General features: G+C 34.4%; 1 protein-coding gene across 3 annotated transcripts; it reads right to left on the bottom strand.

Annotated features, from left to right (window-relative positions):
- Window positions 1-583: 583 nt before the first annotated feature.
- LOC106880642 (uncharacterized) lies at window positions 584-11,087 on the bottom strand. 3 transcript variants are annotated; one of them, XM_052967589.2, is made up of 2 exons: window positions 10,859-11,087; window positions 584-7,511 (listed from the first exon to the last, which is right to left on the bottom strand). In XM_052967589.2, exon 2 carries the CDS (start codon window positions 7,477-7,479, stop codon window positions 5,011-5,013), a length of 2,469 nt encoding a protein of 822 aa, XP_052823549.1. In that variant the 5' UTR covers window positions 7,480-7,511; window positions 10,859-11,087; the 3' UTR covers window positions 584-5,010. The 3 variants fall into 3 exon arrangements, with proteins under 3 accessions (XP_052823549.1, XP_052823544.1, XP_052823542.1); XM_052967584.2 differs by having other exon boundaries at window positions 10,823-11,086; XM_052967582.2 differs by lacking the exon at window positions 10,859-11,087 and adding an exon at window positions 9,531-9,820.
- Between the last annotated feature and the right edge of the window lie 6,293 nt (window positions 11,088-17,380).

Genomic DNA, 17,380 nt, shown 5'->3' with positions numbered 1-17,380 from the left:
TTTGTCGGCCCTGTACTGTGAATGAAAGTGTATGCCTTGTTACAAGAGTGAGATGATTGAATGTGAGTACCAGTGATCCTAAAAGATCAAAAGACAATGCGACATTCCTTTTTCATCAGTTGTTACACGCTATCTAGTGATGATGCGTGGTTTGTGGGGTCCCTGTGTCCATCACTCCATTTTAATCATTTCCATTCTTTCACTATCCATACGCTATTTTGACCCCCATGTCTTGTCTGTCCTGTATTATTCCTTCTGTATACTAACCTTTCATGGTGAATAAAGAATAAGTGCCTCTTACTGGGAAAAAAAATTAACAAGCTAGTTTATTCTTTTCTACTCTAGGCACAAGGCCCGAAATTTGGGGGGGGGGGAGGGGGCCAATTGATTAGATCGACCCAGTATGTAACTGGTACTTAATTTATCGACCCCGAAAGGATGAAAGGCAAAGTCGACCTCGGCGGAATTTGAACTCAGAACGTAATGACAGACGAAATGTCGACGTGCTAACGTTTCTGTGAGCTCGCTGCCTTTAACAGGCTAGTTTATTGCGAGTAATTGTTCTATATTACTAGTTGATCTCTTACAATTTGTGCATCAACCGCTGATAAATTCGTCCTCACACTGAGACACATCGAAGCATTGATTGGTCACATGTATATATTTGAAATGATTCCGTACAAAAACCTGCTTCTGGTTGCTTACATTGTTCCATTCAAGTCTACATAAAACTCACTAGTATTTTATATGTAAATATACACGAGTGAAGGGAGAATTAGTAAACCAACTGAACCAAACTTATACTGAAAACTAATGGACAATTTATTACTACATCCACTTTATTGGTTCTCGAATATCTTTACTTCGTATGAGAAGACTACTTTTGAAAAAAAAAAAAAAAAAAAAAATCAAACGTGTTCATTGACCTGTTAAATTTGTTATTGCATCAGAAAGTAATCTTTATCAATTGCTTTTATCGAGAAAAGCAATCTACAATAGAGAGTCCCGCATAAAAATGTTATCTTGTTAAAGAAAAAATTTAATTAAACGGATCTTTTGTTAAACATATACGATGTATTACACTTTTATTTCATTGACAAACTTATGATAAAGGAGGGTTAGTAACATGACAAACATCCTTTTTGACCAATTATGATACACGTTCATAATCCTGGCGCCTTTAACCCTTGGTCAACCAGAGAAAATTTATGTCACTAATTACCAACTGGGTCCAATATTTTTCTTTTAATTAAATTTTATTCAAACTACCACTATTTCTTAGCTACATTATATATGCTATCAGATGAATGAATAATTACTGTTTCTCACAAATTTTAATAAAAAAATTACAGCTTACAAAATATATTACAAATTTTAAAAAATTAGAAAAATACAGAATTACAGATCTTCATGGCAGTGAATGCAGACAACATTGGAATGTTCTTGGCAAACATGGATATTACAATTCTTACATGTAATACAAGTTTTGCTGTGTTTTTTGGGCCACACAAATAACATCTTCCTTTTTCTTTGGTTGAGGAATCTCAAATGAGGCTGAAGATCGTTTTCTTTTCTTGTTTGGTTGAGAAATGTTAGCGGAGCTAGAAACTGTTTGTCATATTCTTGTCTAGCCTTAACTCCAGCAAGTTCCTTTCTTAATTGAATTAGGCACTGTCTTCTTTTATCCTTGAAACTTTGCAAAGTGAAGCTGTTGAACAACAATGAAAGCATTCACTGCACTTATATGGATCATGTTATAGAATATAAACATAGGCCGACTTCGAGTCATTCTTTTGCAAGTGTATGTCCTTACCATCTTATCTAGGGTATCTACTATTGTTTTGTTGTAACATGTAATAACTTCAAGTTCCTTTTCAGCACTTTTTGAATCAATTGAAAGCTGAAAGTGCATTGTACTCATAAGTATAACGACATTATTTTTCTTGAGACAATAAGATAAGATCGTAGAATCCTTTTGAAATCCAAATATTGTGCAGTTGATTTCTTTTTCTTTTCGATTTGTGAAAGGATTTGGAAGTTCAACTATGTTCTTTCTAATTGTTCCATCTAAAGTAGTTTTTTTTTTGCTAAGCAGCTTTCGAGCTAATCCTAGACTTGTAAAGAAAAAAAAAAAAAAGAAAAAAAAAATTATCACAAGTTATATTGCGACCAGTATTTTCAAGTTCTTTTACTAGGTCTTCAACAACTCTTGAACCTCGATTTGTTTTTTCCCCTTTTACTAGGTCTTTTCCAGTGTAGATTTGCATTTTCCAGGCAGATGTTTCACTATCACATATTGCCCAAATTTTAATTCCAGATGTCCCTAGTTTCGAAGGCATATATACCCAGAATGGGAAAAGCTCTCTGAATGAAACTAATTATCATCAACTATCATGCATGAACTTGGAACATATCCATCTTGCAAATTCTGATTCCACATTTCAAATACTTCTCTTATGGATTCCAATTTATCATCACATCTTTTTTCTTCTTGCACTAGCATCATCAAAATGCAATACTTGTAAAATCTGTTGAAATCTTCCCCGGCTTATAATTTTGTTGAATATTGGGCGGCCATCTTCTTGACTCCATTAACTATGTGACATTTTCATGCTTAGATTTATAAAAACCTATAAGAATAATCAGTACAATAAATTTCTTTAGTTCAGAGTGATCAGTTTCTTTCCTTTGTAAACAGAAAGGAAATTGTAAACCCGACCTTCAACATTTGTTCATTTGCGAATTACTTCAAGAAGATTTTGGCGCATAAAGATAGCAAAACACGCTTCAATGCTATCGCAAAATCTTTTAGCAAAACGGGATGGTCCACATTCTTGACGCACAGTATTACTGCTGCCTGAATAAGAGGATTAGAATGCCAAACAGCTTGTCTGTCTCTAGAAACATATTGCTCATTCATAATTGTATTTGTGTATCTTCGTCTGATGACACAGAACCTAAACTGTCCAGCACACAATCACTTTCACCATCATCTTCAAAGCAATAGAAGGAATCACTACTATCTTCTTCCCATTCTTCATCTAATTTCAATAACCTTTTCGATGTTTGGTCTTCACGAAAGTTTTCACGTCTAGGCATACCAGAAAGCACAACTGAACTATATGAAACTTGATAGCAGACTAAAGGCAGATATTGCTCTCCCACATATTTATACTCTCCTCAAAGTTGATGCAATATATTGCAAGAATAGCGTCATTACATAGAAATATTGCATCACCCTATAACCTAGCAGATTGAAGGTGATGCAATACCACACAAATTTACAGGAATATTTTCATAACTTTTCCTTATTTTCTCTGAAATTCAGCAAATAGATTGAATACAATTTTATCTATTTTATATCTGATAAATAGCTAGGAAAATAATATTTGATACTGCTTTTATTCTGTTTTGAATGACAAGAATTTCTGAATCTAATTCGAGGGTCCTCTAGTTTTTATAAACATATGGAAAATTTCCCTTTTGACAAATAAAAGAGAGGTGAGAAAAAATAAGAATCACAAGAAATCAGCAGAATCAGTAGGAAACAGTAGGAAAAAGCAACTGAAAAAAACTGAAATGGGTCCAAAGGTTAAGCCAGAACGTTGCCCCTTGTGTAAACAAAGGATAGCGTTCTAGCTGAGAAACTTACTTCTTGCAATTACATCATTTACACAACGCCAGCATTAATAGCATTGTTGTCTGGCGAATTCATATCAATCAGTGTGGAACTCTCGCAAACAGATACTCACTCGCAAGCATATGCATTTTAACTTTTGCATGCTTTAACGAAAAAGAAATTGTCTCAGAATCTTATTTCTGTATATTTCTCTTTATGATGTTCTGTCTTACTTGACTATCCCAACGCGTATTCTCGAACCAGACTCACTGAATTTTATTGCATTCAGCTAAGTTACAGTTTGTGAACTTGCTTGCATTGCATCTAGACATGGTTATAAAATCTGGTTTCACCACACATTTCATGTTTGGCATTTACTATTGTTATCATCTAGCAGAAGTTTTTACATTATCATTCTGCCTGAAAATGGTTCGCACTATTTACCACTAGTGGCTCCTTTGACAAACATGTTTGACAATTTAATCAGAGACCTAAAAACAAATCAACGTTACTATGAAGATTTAGAAATTCCCTTTCATGTCTATATATAAAAAAATAAACTGTCGCTAAATTGCGCTCTTGCTTGAAGCATAGGAGAATAACACTATTATCAGGTGCTCTTTATGAAGTATTAATTACTCAGTTACAAATTACATTTGTAAGAATTAAACGTGGTTTCTAATAGTAATTTCTGAAATATATGCTTTGCATTTAATCACGCTAGATATTTTTTCTGTGAAACAAGACATATATTTTGAGTGCGCAAAATTATGCAACGTTCTGATGATTAGTCTCGTTTATAAACATTAGATTAGACTGAAAACACCAAGTTTAAAAACACAATACCGTAAAATGTATATTACTTGTCTACTAACTAAATAGTGTGCGATTAAGCCAACAGCGTTTTTGAATGCGGTTTCACAATCGCTACACTTGGAAACTGAAACTAAGTCAGACACACATTTTGGCGAGAACCTAGCTTTGCTTTTTTTCCGCCAAATTTAAGGTAGAATATCTTTTCTTTCCTTTTTTTTTTTTTTTTTTTTTTTTTAAATTTCCATTCATCTATCATCATTATAGACGAGCCTGAAATTAGAAAATAGCAGCATAATATCCTTCAAACCTCACTATACAGTCTTAAACAAAAACCCATTGGACGATGTAGCTCTACATTTCAAGACAGACGGAATGGTCTCAACAAATATGTTTTTGATAAGATGTCTACTTGACCAGGGCTGATCCAGGGTTAAATAACAACAAAGCAAAATTCAATTGGAAACCAAATTGCTCGTAAATGTATTTAAGCGGGAAATTATGAACTGACAGATCCACTCTTCCTAGATTTGATACTTATGTTCATAAAGCCTCACTATATATTTTTTTCTTCACATCTAACAACCCAGCTCCCAACAGTTGTTTTCTATGTATGGAACTTCACTGGAAATGGAATTCCAAAAACCTGACAAAGAGAAGACGTCTGTTATTACGAAATCGCTTTCATTCTCGATACCTGATGTTTCAATTGTAGGGGCAGAGATTGTAAAGCAATCATTAACCTCTTTATTAGAGTTAAATGTTGAACTATCGTTCATAACACAAACCGGTTCATAATAACGATTGTTATTACTGACAAGGTCGAAATTATCATTTCCGTCATATATCAAAGATGACTGTATTATGTTAGTCAATTCAGAATCATCATTTGCTTGTAATATTTCAAAACCATCGCTATCAATATTGTTTGATATATTAAACGAATGGTTTGGCAATGTATAATTTTTTATAAAACAATTGTCTGATGATATTGATGTAGCTGCATAAGGATTTGAATTTCTGATATGATGCTTGCAGTTAAAGCACTCTGTATAACCTTTAAGGAAATCAATAGAACCATCAGACTTATAGTGAATATAATTATATGTATGATTATTTGCATTATTTTTCTCATTCATTTGGCAATCAATGCTGCAAGTTTTGTGATAGGTATTCAGTTTCTTTTTGCAAGGTTTTGTTGAAACCGTTTCCAGCATTTTCGCTGCCTCTTTGGAATTCGTTGTTCGATGACGTATGCATTCTGCAGAATTTTTATATGTTTTGCTAGTGTCTGTCTTGGAAGCTGAAAAAGTACCTTGGCATATTTTGTGTCGAGAAATATTACGAACGTTCAATAATTTCTCATTCAGATTTTTTATCTTTTTATGTTTTACGTTATCAAACACTTCATCTGTCGGAATATTTTTATCAGAGAGACTTTGATCTTTTGATAAAATTCGAGTTCTTGACGTACCGTGTAAATTTCTATGTTCTAACGCATTTAAATTATTCCTACGGTTTACAGGTTTCTTCCTTTTTGCTTTATTCCTTTGCACACCGTGTACGTTTTCGGCAAGTAATTTGCTTGGACAAGAAAAACGATTATTTTGTTTGGGGATGTCACTTAAAATTTTCCTGTAGTTGGATTTTGATTTCTTGTTTTTTCCTTGTGCAACCATTTTTTTATCTGCTGTTGTCGATTTTTGCAAGGCCTTGTAATTTTTCTCCACTAGTTTCTTTGAAACTGGTTTTGCCTTTTTAGTCCATAAATCGGGTAGAGTACTTTTCACTTGCTGAACACCACAAGAGCAGATGTTATTTACAGGGTTCTCTTTAAATAATTGCGTAACTTTAACGGCTTTTGATTTTGCCAGATAGTGTGACGGACATATATTTCGTTTTGGTGATATCGATTCAAAATCACATCCGCTCTCAGAGTGTGCTTTTCCATTTAATTCCGGTATTCTGTTATATCTGAAGTCTGTATGAAAACATTGCTTCGTCTCTTTCAGAGAATTTCTTTTTTCCCAAGTGTTGTAAGATTTATCCTTGTCACGTTTTGACTGACTTTCAATATTTAAAGATTCTTCATCGATATTCTCATCAGGTTGATTAAGAAATTGTGCGTGTTGAAATGATCTCACCTCGTCTTGGGAAATCAAATTTGTTCCATTGCTTGCAACAGATAGTTTCATATCTACTTCCAAAGAACCGAGAGGTTTATTCATTCTGTCAAAAGTGTTTGGATCAAACGGAAAAATATATGCAATACTACTGTTTGGCATCTGTGGATTATACAGATTAAATGAATCACTCTCATTAAATTCTTTTTTTAAAATGCTATTTGGAATATCTGTCATGGGTATTGAATTCGTAGAACCACAAGTTTCGCCTATTTCTGTCGAATTATCATTAACTCTCTTTGATTTGGACAAGTTTAGTGGCAGAGAATTTGGTTCATGCAAGATATTTTCAAAGTTTGTTTCGCTGGTTAATTCTTTATCGTGAGAATAAATATTCGAATTATAAGATACTATGTTACGATCATCACAAATAAATAATCGCTCGGCCTGCAATGGAATACCTTTTTTGTTTAGACTACTAGTATATCTGAATTCAGAAGGAATCTCATTATTCCTCATAGAATTAAAATCCCATCCACTTGGTTTTGAATCATTATGAGAAAATATCACTGAAGAACTTGTTGGACATAATTCATTCAAATGGGATTCTTTCATAAGAGGCACAGAATCCTTAACCTCCAAATCTCCAGATTGCTCATTAAAAATATGAACTTGACTGGATGTCTGAGTGTTTTGAACAGACGGGTAGCCAGTAATTAAAGGGATGGTGTCTACGAAAAACATAGCGAACTTGTTACTGAGAACTGGCTCATTTGGAAAACTCGGATTAATTCCTGGCGGAAAAGAGTTAAAACCATAACTGTTCGGCATTATATTCAACATATCACAGGAATTAGAATCAGTTCCAATATGTTCTAATTTTTTAGTGTAGTAATCAAAGAGAACTTGTCGATCATCAGCCATAATCAATTGTTGGTAAAAAAACTTACACTCATCTGAAAAATAGTAAAATGTTTAAAAATCAATTTTTCAAAATTACAAATCATTCAAACGCTTTTCTTTATTCTTCTGATTTAAGTATACTAACAACCACAAATTTGGAGGACATACACGATTAAACAGCAGTATTGTACTCCTATTTCATCTTTGTCGAAAGAATAAGAGTAAAGATGACCCCGGTGAAGTAGGAACTTAGAAAGCAAAGAGCCAGAATAAATATAGCAAAGCATTGTCTAAATTTCAATATAGCACAGTTTATTGTTTTAAATAAGAAAACATTAGCTTATATAATTCGACTATTAAAAAGACTGGAATACCATTGATCCCAAGGTTTATTCGACTAGGATTGATCTGGAGAGAAGTAAAAAGAAAAAAAAACTAGCAAAATTCTTCGAAGACGTTTAACTTGAAGGTAGAAAATATAAAACTCAGTTATAGTTTATTCTGAAACAGCATTGATTTGCTCCAAGTTTGCCCAGATAAACAAACCGATGGCATGCTGCCAATCGCCCAAACATCTAGGTATGGATCACAAAAGAATCGATTTCCTAGCGTTCGACCGGTGTTCCAGGTGCATCTACCCCACCTTAAAAAAAAAAAAATTGTGAATCATAAACATTTACATTGCGAAGTAGTAAAAGTAGAGCAGCCTGTAAAATATATAAGAGCGTAAATTTAATTTCTTTAAGCAATATAACTGCGAATTTCGAAAATTCTTTATAGTTATCACGTAACTATTGAGACTTGAACTAATATCAGTTAATTCGTCATGTAACGTGTTAAAAAACAATACCGTAAAATGTATATTACTTGTCTACTAACTAAAATGTTTCTTGTAACTGAAGTTCAATTCCTGATTGTAGTTATTTCACTTACCAAATACTCTTAGGAAAGACAAGAATGTAACCGCCTATTTTTCCCCCTTCGAAATCCATTGGGCTGAACAATACATTTATGCATGATATGAATGGAAAATTGTTTCTCCTAATGCAAAAGTTACAGTAAAAAGTGAAAAAAAAAACCCTTATTTTCTTTGAAGTATATGTAACTATCAAATAGTTATCCGCTAATGATTTCAAAGAAATTAGAAATACATTTAAAATTTCTGATGAATCGTGAGATATTCTGAGTTAGATTTAGCTTGTGTCGAGTATTATTGGTGCATAATTTTACACTGAAGGCAGCGAGCTGGCAGAAACGTTAGCACGCCGGGCGAAATGCTTAGTAATATTTCGTCTACCGTTACGTTCTGAGTTCAAATTCCGCCGAAGTCGACTTTGCCTTTCATCCTTTCTGGGTCGATAAATTAAGTAGCAGTTGCGTACTGGGGTCGATCTAATCGACTGTCTCCTCCCCTAAAATTTCAGGCCTTGTACCGAGAATAGAAAAGATTTTACATAGAAGCCCTGTTGATAAGTTAAGGTGCAGTCACAATATCGTTTCCAATAAAATTCCTTGCGAACTACCACATTTTTTCAGAATATTTTCACTGTAGCATATCTACCCTACAGCTTGCAAGACAATATCTAAATTCCACTGTAATTTTCGTTTTAAAATATAATTATAGCCAACATGAGATATCCAGACATGTCCGTTTTCCAACATTACTCTTTGTTTTGAGACACTGGGTTCTGATGATCTGAAAGAATGCTTCAGGACTGTAATTTGTTTCTTTTTTTTTTTTAATTAAAAAAAAAGTCTTCGTAAATATCTTCCAGCTTGATTTCGTATGCTTTAAAAGACAGTTTTGCTACAATTCTTTTAGATTTTAGAATTTTCAGCTTCGATTTAAAGTATTTTAACTTAGACTTCGTATAAACCAACACGTACAATTCAAGTGATTAGCCGTGTGGCTTTATATATATATATATATAGTAATTTTAATAATATATAATTTAATATTTTTTTCATAAAATGATTTAAAGTATAATGATGATTAGTATTCTCATACATTAAAAGCAAACATATGTAAATTGAGAAGTTTTCCTGTCTTGATTTTTTAAAAATTTGCTCACCGTAATCCAACATCATAACAGACGGCTATTGTAACACAGCAGAAAAAACACTTAAAACAGGCATATTTTCAAAATTTTCCAGTAACTTTTAGAACACAAATCATATAGTTTTTTTCTTCATTAGTATAATAGTATTCCTTCCTCATATTCATCAAAATAAACAAAACATGACCAAAACTATAACCTATTTTCTTGGGTTCAAGCCGGCAAACAATAAATTTTACCGTAAAATATATTTAAATGAATTGCATACGGATTTCTTTACAAAAAAATTAAACTTTTAAAAGAAAAAGCAAAGGACTCAACTTTCTTTCTTCTTTTCTTTGCCATACACGATTTATTTCCAAGCATACACAAAAGTCAATACATTTGAAACTTAGGTAATTAATTGATACTAGTTCAAGCCCCAATAGATCATGTGAGAATTATTTTTATTTATGTATTATCAGTTATCATTCAGGACGTGTTCATTTCCTAGAAAGGGTTAAGTTGATTAAATTAAGTAACTTATTTGTATTGTTAAGTTGCTTTTGGACACATGACTTGTGTTTAATATTCAAATGTAATTTTTCAGAATCCTCATTGATATTAACACAACATTGATGCTAATTATAAGATCGGAATATTAAATCTGTAAAAATTCCACCGAGGTCGACTTTGCTTTTCATCCTTTCAGGGTCGATAAAATAAGTACCAGTTAAAGACTGAGAATCGATGTAATCGACTTCCCCCTTTCCCCTTAAATTACTGGCCTTGTGCCAGAATTTGAAACCAATATTGAATTAGCAAGACTTTTGAAACAAGTCCATTGTAGACTAGTTTTAATGCTTTGAACGTGAAAGGCTGAGTTCAAATTTATGAGAATGTAGAAAGTGCTAGTTTGTGTCTAAATTACTGTACACTTTAAAAGTTGGTACGATATTCCAGGAATAGCTGAAACTCACAGAGAAAAGGTTTTTGCTCTCTATGAAAGGTAAATGTAATAAATAAATAATAATAAAATCAAGATATCTAATAAAGTCGTGCCCTTTAAAAGAGCAACGATTAAATACAGTTAAATAATATGATTTCAAATTCACTGTCAATAATCAAGGAAGAAAATTGGATAAAAAAATCTGAACTTCTATAACTATCGTTTATACATATGTGCTTGCATGTTTGTCTTATTCATTTAAAACCAAATACTGCATAAGCCTCATATACAGTCTTATGAATTATAAGGTTAAATGTACTCTTTATGTATATATAAATAAAATATTTTTCATATGATAGGAAGTTTAAATAAGACCTACATTGAAAGAATTCTGCTTTCCAAATTATCAGCTTACCTCTGTCCGCTGCATTTTCTACGTTGAAATAATACTGAAATTCTAAATTTATGTTTTTTTTTTGAATACCAACTACTGTTCAATCTGAATTTAATAAATTCTTGGTATTTAACTGGAGGAGTTTTGGGTAGCAATAAACATTGGTAGGCTGGTTTTACTTTCTTTAAATGAGCCAATCGTTAAATTCAATAATTGTTAACACCAATTGCTGACTTGAAGGATATGTCCTTTTTTTTTTTGTTTTCAAATATAAGTTGTCTTATTAACATATTTGACTGTCTCGTCTGCCGTTACGTTCTGAGTTCAAAATCCGCCGAGGTCGACTTTGCCTTTCATCCTTTCGGGGTCGATTAAATAAGTACCAGTTACGCACTGAGGTCGGTGTAATCAACTTATCCCTTTATCTGTCCTTGTTTGTCCCCTACTGTGTTTAACCCCCTGTGGGGAATAAAGAAATAAATATATTTGACTGTCTTAAGGCGGCGAGCTGGCAGAATCGTTAGCACGCCGGGCGAAATGCCTAGCGGTATTTCGTCTGTCGTTGCGTTCTGAGTTCAAATTCCGCCGAGGTCGACTTTGCCTTTCATCATTTCCGGATCGATAAAATAAGTACTATTTGAGTACTGGTGTCAATGTAATCAACTTACACCCTTATCCAAAATTGCTGGCTTTGTACCAAAGTTTGAAATCAACGTATTTGACTGTCTTATTTACATTCAACAAATATGAGATATGTGAAACAGCTAATACAACATAAATGTTATACCAACACTTAACAAAAAAAAAAAAAACATTCTAGACAGAGAATTGCTGTTGGGTTGGTTTTTTCTTTTTTTTTTTTTCCTGTTGATGTGTTAATTTATTTCTCTTGTCTCCATTTTGTTTATTTGCTCCGCTGCTTTAGTTTTGTACCGAAAGACAAGAACATTTTGGAAAACGAACAGTTTCAATTGACTTGCTGCGAGGAGTGAACAACTGACCGTTTCGAATATTTTTTGGTCAACAGCATTGACCTCCGACGATTTTACTGTTTTACTCGTTTCAGCCATGCGGCTGCGCAAAATTGAGAAATAAAACTTAATAAGGCACGTCGAACAAACTAGATGTTGGATTACTGATTTAAAAGCATATCAAGTAAAAATGATTAGTCATCTTACTGTTCAATTACGGTATCGCAGACCTTCGCTGAGGGGGTACGGTACAACACCAAATAAGGATGTGCTCTTTCGCCTGTGAGCTTCGGGCTATATGGCTGTGGTTTAAGAAGTTTGTTCCCCAACCACATTGTTTCTAATTCAATCCTACTGCGTGGAAACTTGGGCAAGTGTTTTCTATTATAGGTTCGGGCCGAGTAAAGCTTTGTTTCTGGATTTGATATACGGAGACTGAAAGAAGACCGTCGTGTGTGTGTGTGTGTGTGTGCGTGCGTGCGTACGTGCGCGTGTATATGTGTGTGTGAGTGTGTATATAAATATATGTGTATGTATATATATATATATATGTATATGTATGTGTGTGAGAGCGACTTTGCGAATGTCCCCTCCCATCTCCGTTTGGCAATCAATGTTGGGTTGTTTACGTCCCTGAAACAAAGCGGTTTGGAATCAGAAATCGATAGAATAAGTACCATGGTTTAAAAAATATAAATAATAGGGATATAATAGCTCTTTCAGACATATCCATGATCACTCAGACAACCACTGTCACTAACTATGCTGATGATACAAAATTATAACAGGCAATAGAGAACTCAAACGATGTCACAAGCTATATGCAATATACAAGCAGGCTGAAGATAATAACATGCAGTTTAATGCTGGAAAATTTCAAGCATTGCGCTATCAGCTCATAAATGCAGCCTGCATATATAGGACTCAAATGGACTGCAATCCCAGAGTCACAGACAGTGAGAGATTTAGGGATCAGTAGGTATAAAAAAGATTTTTTAAAATTAAAAATAATTAAAAAAATACCAGCTACATCTTCCTCGTTTCAAGGAATGAGAAAGCAATATAAATTAATCCATTGATAATTTTTACAAGTTTGTTTTCAGGAAAACATTTTTTTCTAAACAACAACGGCAGTAACATGCAGATAATTGGCAGGATGGATACTAAGATCCTTCAAGACCAAGATGTCATGTTCATCCTGTGGAGGACCTTTGTTGTCAGCCGGCTGAACTATTGTTCTCAGCTGTGGTCAAACATAGTGCTAAACTAACAGTGAAGGTTGAAAAAGTCCAACGTCACTACACTAAAAAGATTGAGACAGTGTAGCAGATGCACTACTGGGAGAGGCTGAAAAAACTATGACTTCATTCCTTGGAGCGAAGGCGAACAGATATGTAAAAATCTATATATGGAAAATTCTGGAAGAGCTAGTACCTAATTTCGGCACCGAGTGTTATATGAATTTCCAAACTGGACGCCATTCACCCCACCCCACAAGGTTCTTCCCACTCTATCTAAAATTGGGACTAAGTACTGCAATAGCTTAGGGTTCAAAAGTCCACAGCTTTTCAATACCCCGCCAAAAAAGTAAATCAAGAAACCTTCATAATGTGGACTGGATGTCATCAAAAAGGAACTAAACATTTCCCGCTCCACAATATTGGATGAACCAACAGCCCGACAAGAAGTACAGATGTAGGAACAGTGTCAAACTTCATTACATACCAAATGGACCAACAACAAAGACAAAAAGCACACACAGAAATGGTGATATACAATCCCACCACCATGAAAAAATCAGCCAAAGAAGAATGATATGTAAAAATACAAAATCACGGTGGTGCTTCAGGCGCATGGTTAAAACGAGTATATATATATATATATATATATATATATAACCCTATTGATATGCTCTTTGAAATGTTACCTCTCTTTTTCTTTTTTTGAAATTCGTGGAGAGGGAGGTACTCAGTTACATCGATCCCAGTGCTCAGCTGGTACTTATTTTATCGATCCTGAAATCAATGAAAGACAAGTTCCATTTGAACTCAGAACGTAGAGAGCCGGAAGAAATGTCGCTAAGCCTTTTGTCCAATGCGATAGCGAGTCTGTTGGTGCACCGCCTTTCCTTGCGGCAATGTTATTTAATCACTAAAAATAGCTTACATCTATCGTTTGCCTAAACATATTTACGATCTCATGGGTATTGAAATTCTTCTAATTCCATTATGGTTTGTACTTCCACATGTATACAAACATCAGTTTATTCGTCTGAATCAACATTTCTTCTCAGGGGATTTTCTCATTTCTCACAATCACTTGAAATGGGGTGTTGAACTACTCTTCTTTCCTGCAAGCCCTCACTTCCTGTTGAACAGAGGGAAAAAGAAAAGGAAGAGTGGCGTACTAACGCAATTATTTGCTATCGTGAGCACTGTGTGTGAGTATTTGGATGAAACCGAGACGGTTGACACCTTTCACGAAGTCTTATTCGCTATGTAAAAAAGAGAATTTGGTTTCTGCTCTACAAAACCGAACTGATGGACTTAGAAGTAATTAATTGTCAAGTAATTAACTGATTCTTTACGTAGGAACCAGGTCTCGCATTTCTGGACAGGGTACAAACATTTTTAAACCGACTCCAATATTAGAAATTTTTCTTTCAAATATTATTGTTTTTCATCTATACTGTATGCTCGTTGAAAGAGTGCCGCCAAATGTGACTTTTGCCGACATTCTCAGACTCGCGAGGTCATTGAAAGTGATGTCCATTTTAAAATTCTTGAAGATGACGCTTGTGGGGATACTGCAAGTAGCGTTAGAGAACCAAAGTGTTTTAGTTTGGAGAGAAATGTTTAGTGCAAAGTTTGGTTGGTAAGACACAACAAAGGTTGTGAGCTGAGGAGTCCCAGTTCATTCGGGTTGATCGGAGAGGAGGTAGTACACTGCTTATTTGGTTGTAAGAGTAGTACCTGGAGAAGAGACGGGAAAAAAAAGGAAACTGTGGCTGTAAGTTTCGTCACTGGATAATAAATTTATTTTTTATTCGAATGAAAATAAAGTTAATACAAATAAGCCTCTTTTTGAACAGTTAAATTTTATTTCAATGGAAAAATAATGTTCCTTCAGTTAGAAAATTTAGAAAATCCCGGAAATCAAACAATGTGTCTGTAGGGCTAGTAAGAGTTGACATGTTAAAAAGTGAATCTTTGTTAAACAAGCGGTTTATATTAGCAGCGGTAGAAACCATTACAGAAGCGATAGAAGAAGCAAAGAGGGAAAAGAGTGTGTCTGTGGGCTTGCAGTTGCAGTAGTTAGAGTGAATTATTGTCAATCAGGCGAACGACAGCTTTTGATTAGATGTAGCCTAAAACAGTTATATAGGCAGCAGCTGCTCCGCCTCAGACATGTGAGCAGTACTTTAATACGGGTCACACCCATGCTCCGTAGAGGGCCATCAGTTGTCTCAAACTGAAATGTTTTCTGACACTAATTAAGATATCTAGCTGTACAGTTTTTAGCATGCTTACAGATTTGTCGTCGCCTTAAAAGATTGCAAGAGCTGGTGAGCTCTAGTATCTGTAATGAGTTTATAAATTTTAGTTGTGTTGTTCAATAGGGATGGTAAGGCTTGACGATGATTTTCTTTGATAAATAATGACTATTTTCCGGTCATGATAACAAAATACAACGTTTCATTTTCGATATTTAAAAATTTATTGATAATATCTAATAATAATAATTTTCTGAAAAAAAGCACAAGGCCAACTATTTTTGGGTTGGTGATGTGGGAGGGAGGAACAAATTGATACATACGACGCATGTATTTAACAGGTACTTTATATTATCTATGCGTAATTGAGACTCAGAACACAAAGAGCCGGAGAAGTACTGCAAGGCATTTAGTCCGACTCTGTAACGATTCCGCTAGCTCAGTATCATATAATGATAATTATGAAAATATAAGTGATATCTTAATTCGAACGATGAATTATTTCTTAAACCTAGTTATTTTTCTTTATGCAGCTTGTGGAAAGAGTTTGATTTTGAGCTACAAATATTAATCCTTCCGTTACCTTCTTCAAAACGCCTTTTTATAGCCACTTCTCAGATTCAATACTTCTTATTTCTTCTCTGTCCATGTAACGTCTTGTTTTTCCACAATTTTCTTTGTCTCTTCCTCATTTTTTTTTTCACATCATCACTTATGGTTTACATACATTGCGGCAGGCCTTCTTGTATGACTTCATTTATTAATTTCTCATTGATTATTCTAATATACTTAACTAAATTGTTTTCCTCACTCTCAACACATTCAGTTATGCTTTGTTGGTCTCTGCCTCTTTCTTTCTCGGGGACATATATTAATTTTATATCACCCTAGGAATGGTTATAACCGGTTCAGCGTTTAGTTTTTTCTTGTCTTCCTGTCCATTTTCTTTTCTTTTTTTTAGCAACTTTTCTTTCTGTCTGTCTACTATACATATACCGTACCTTACAAGTAACATTACCCATGAATTTATAACTATCATTGTGCTGTCTCCATTGATTTTTTAGTATGTCTGTAGCATTCTTTTCGGCTGATATATTTCATGTCGTTATGAAGTATTTTATCTACTTCCCAGATAAAGAGGCATTTGTATGCTTTCATTCAGGTCAATCACTTTGGTAACTTCTCTGGAGGTCAACACCAATCCACCTCTCCTTGCTACTTTTCCCACTTTTCAGTTTCAGTTGACAATAATTCTTCAAACTAAATTCTATTTTTTGTTTTTTTTTTATTTGCAGCCTGGCATCGATGTAACCGACTAATGCCTTCTCCCTAAAAATTGTGACACTTGTGGCATAATTTGAAACCATTATTATTATTATTATTATTATTATTATTATTATTATTATTATTGTTGTTGTTGCCTTTGCACAGCTTCCAACGCTGGAGCCGTTCACTACCAGTAAACTAAGGTAACACCTCTTATTTTTCGAGCATCTTCCAAAGTATTCGAGCGGTTCCAAGCAGTGCTGTTTTCTGCAAGTGCTCCACCCTTATTGCAGCCCCTATTTGTTCCATGTACTTCTCAAGATTTTTGCTCACTGTTCCCAGGGCTCCGACAGTTATTGGTACTACTACCACCTTTTTTCATCGACCACAACTGCTTAACCTCCCAAGCTAACTTGACCTTTTGATCCAGTAGCCTTGAACTCCATCTGGTCCCGGGGCCTTCCAGTTGCTCATATTTTTGCTGATTTCCTTTACTTCCTTAACTGAAACGACTAGTCTTGCCTGTTTTGGACAGACTACTGTTTATTTCAGCTCTTGCAGCCATTCAGCATCGTTCTTGTGCTCCTTGTCTTTGCTCCAGATGTCACTTCAAAACCTTTGACTTTCGCTGTTATTTGGTATCAATTTTTCATCTGTACACTCTCCATTTATTTCTTTATAGAATCTCTTCTGATCTACTCTGAATAACCTATTCTGGTGGTAACCCTTCATTCTTTGGTCGAATCTTACCACCTTTGCTTTCTTTGAAACGAGGCGCTGTTTCAGTTCCTCCATTACCACTCTCAGGCCCTT

The sequence above is a fragment of the Octopus bimaculoides genome, chromosome 1, assembly GCF_046866305.1.
Source record: "Octopus bimaculoides isolate indiv1 chromosome 1, ASM4686630v1, whole genome shotgun sequence".
NCBI classification, from domain to species: domain Eukaryota; kingdom Metazoa; phylum Mollusca; class Cephalopoda; order Octopoda; family Octopodidae; genus Octopus; species Octopus bimaculoides.
Note: the sequence above shows the minus strand (reverse complement) of the source record. Positions and strands in the feature narration are given on the sequence as shown.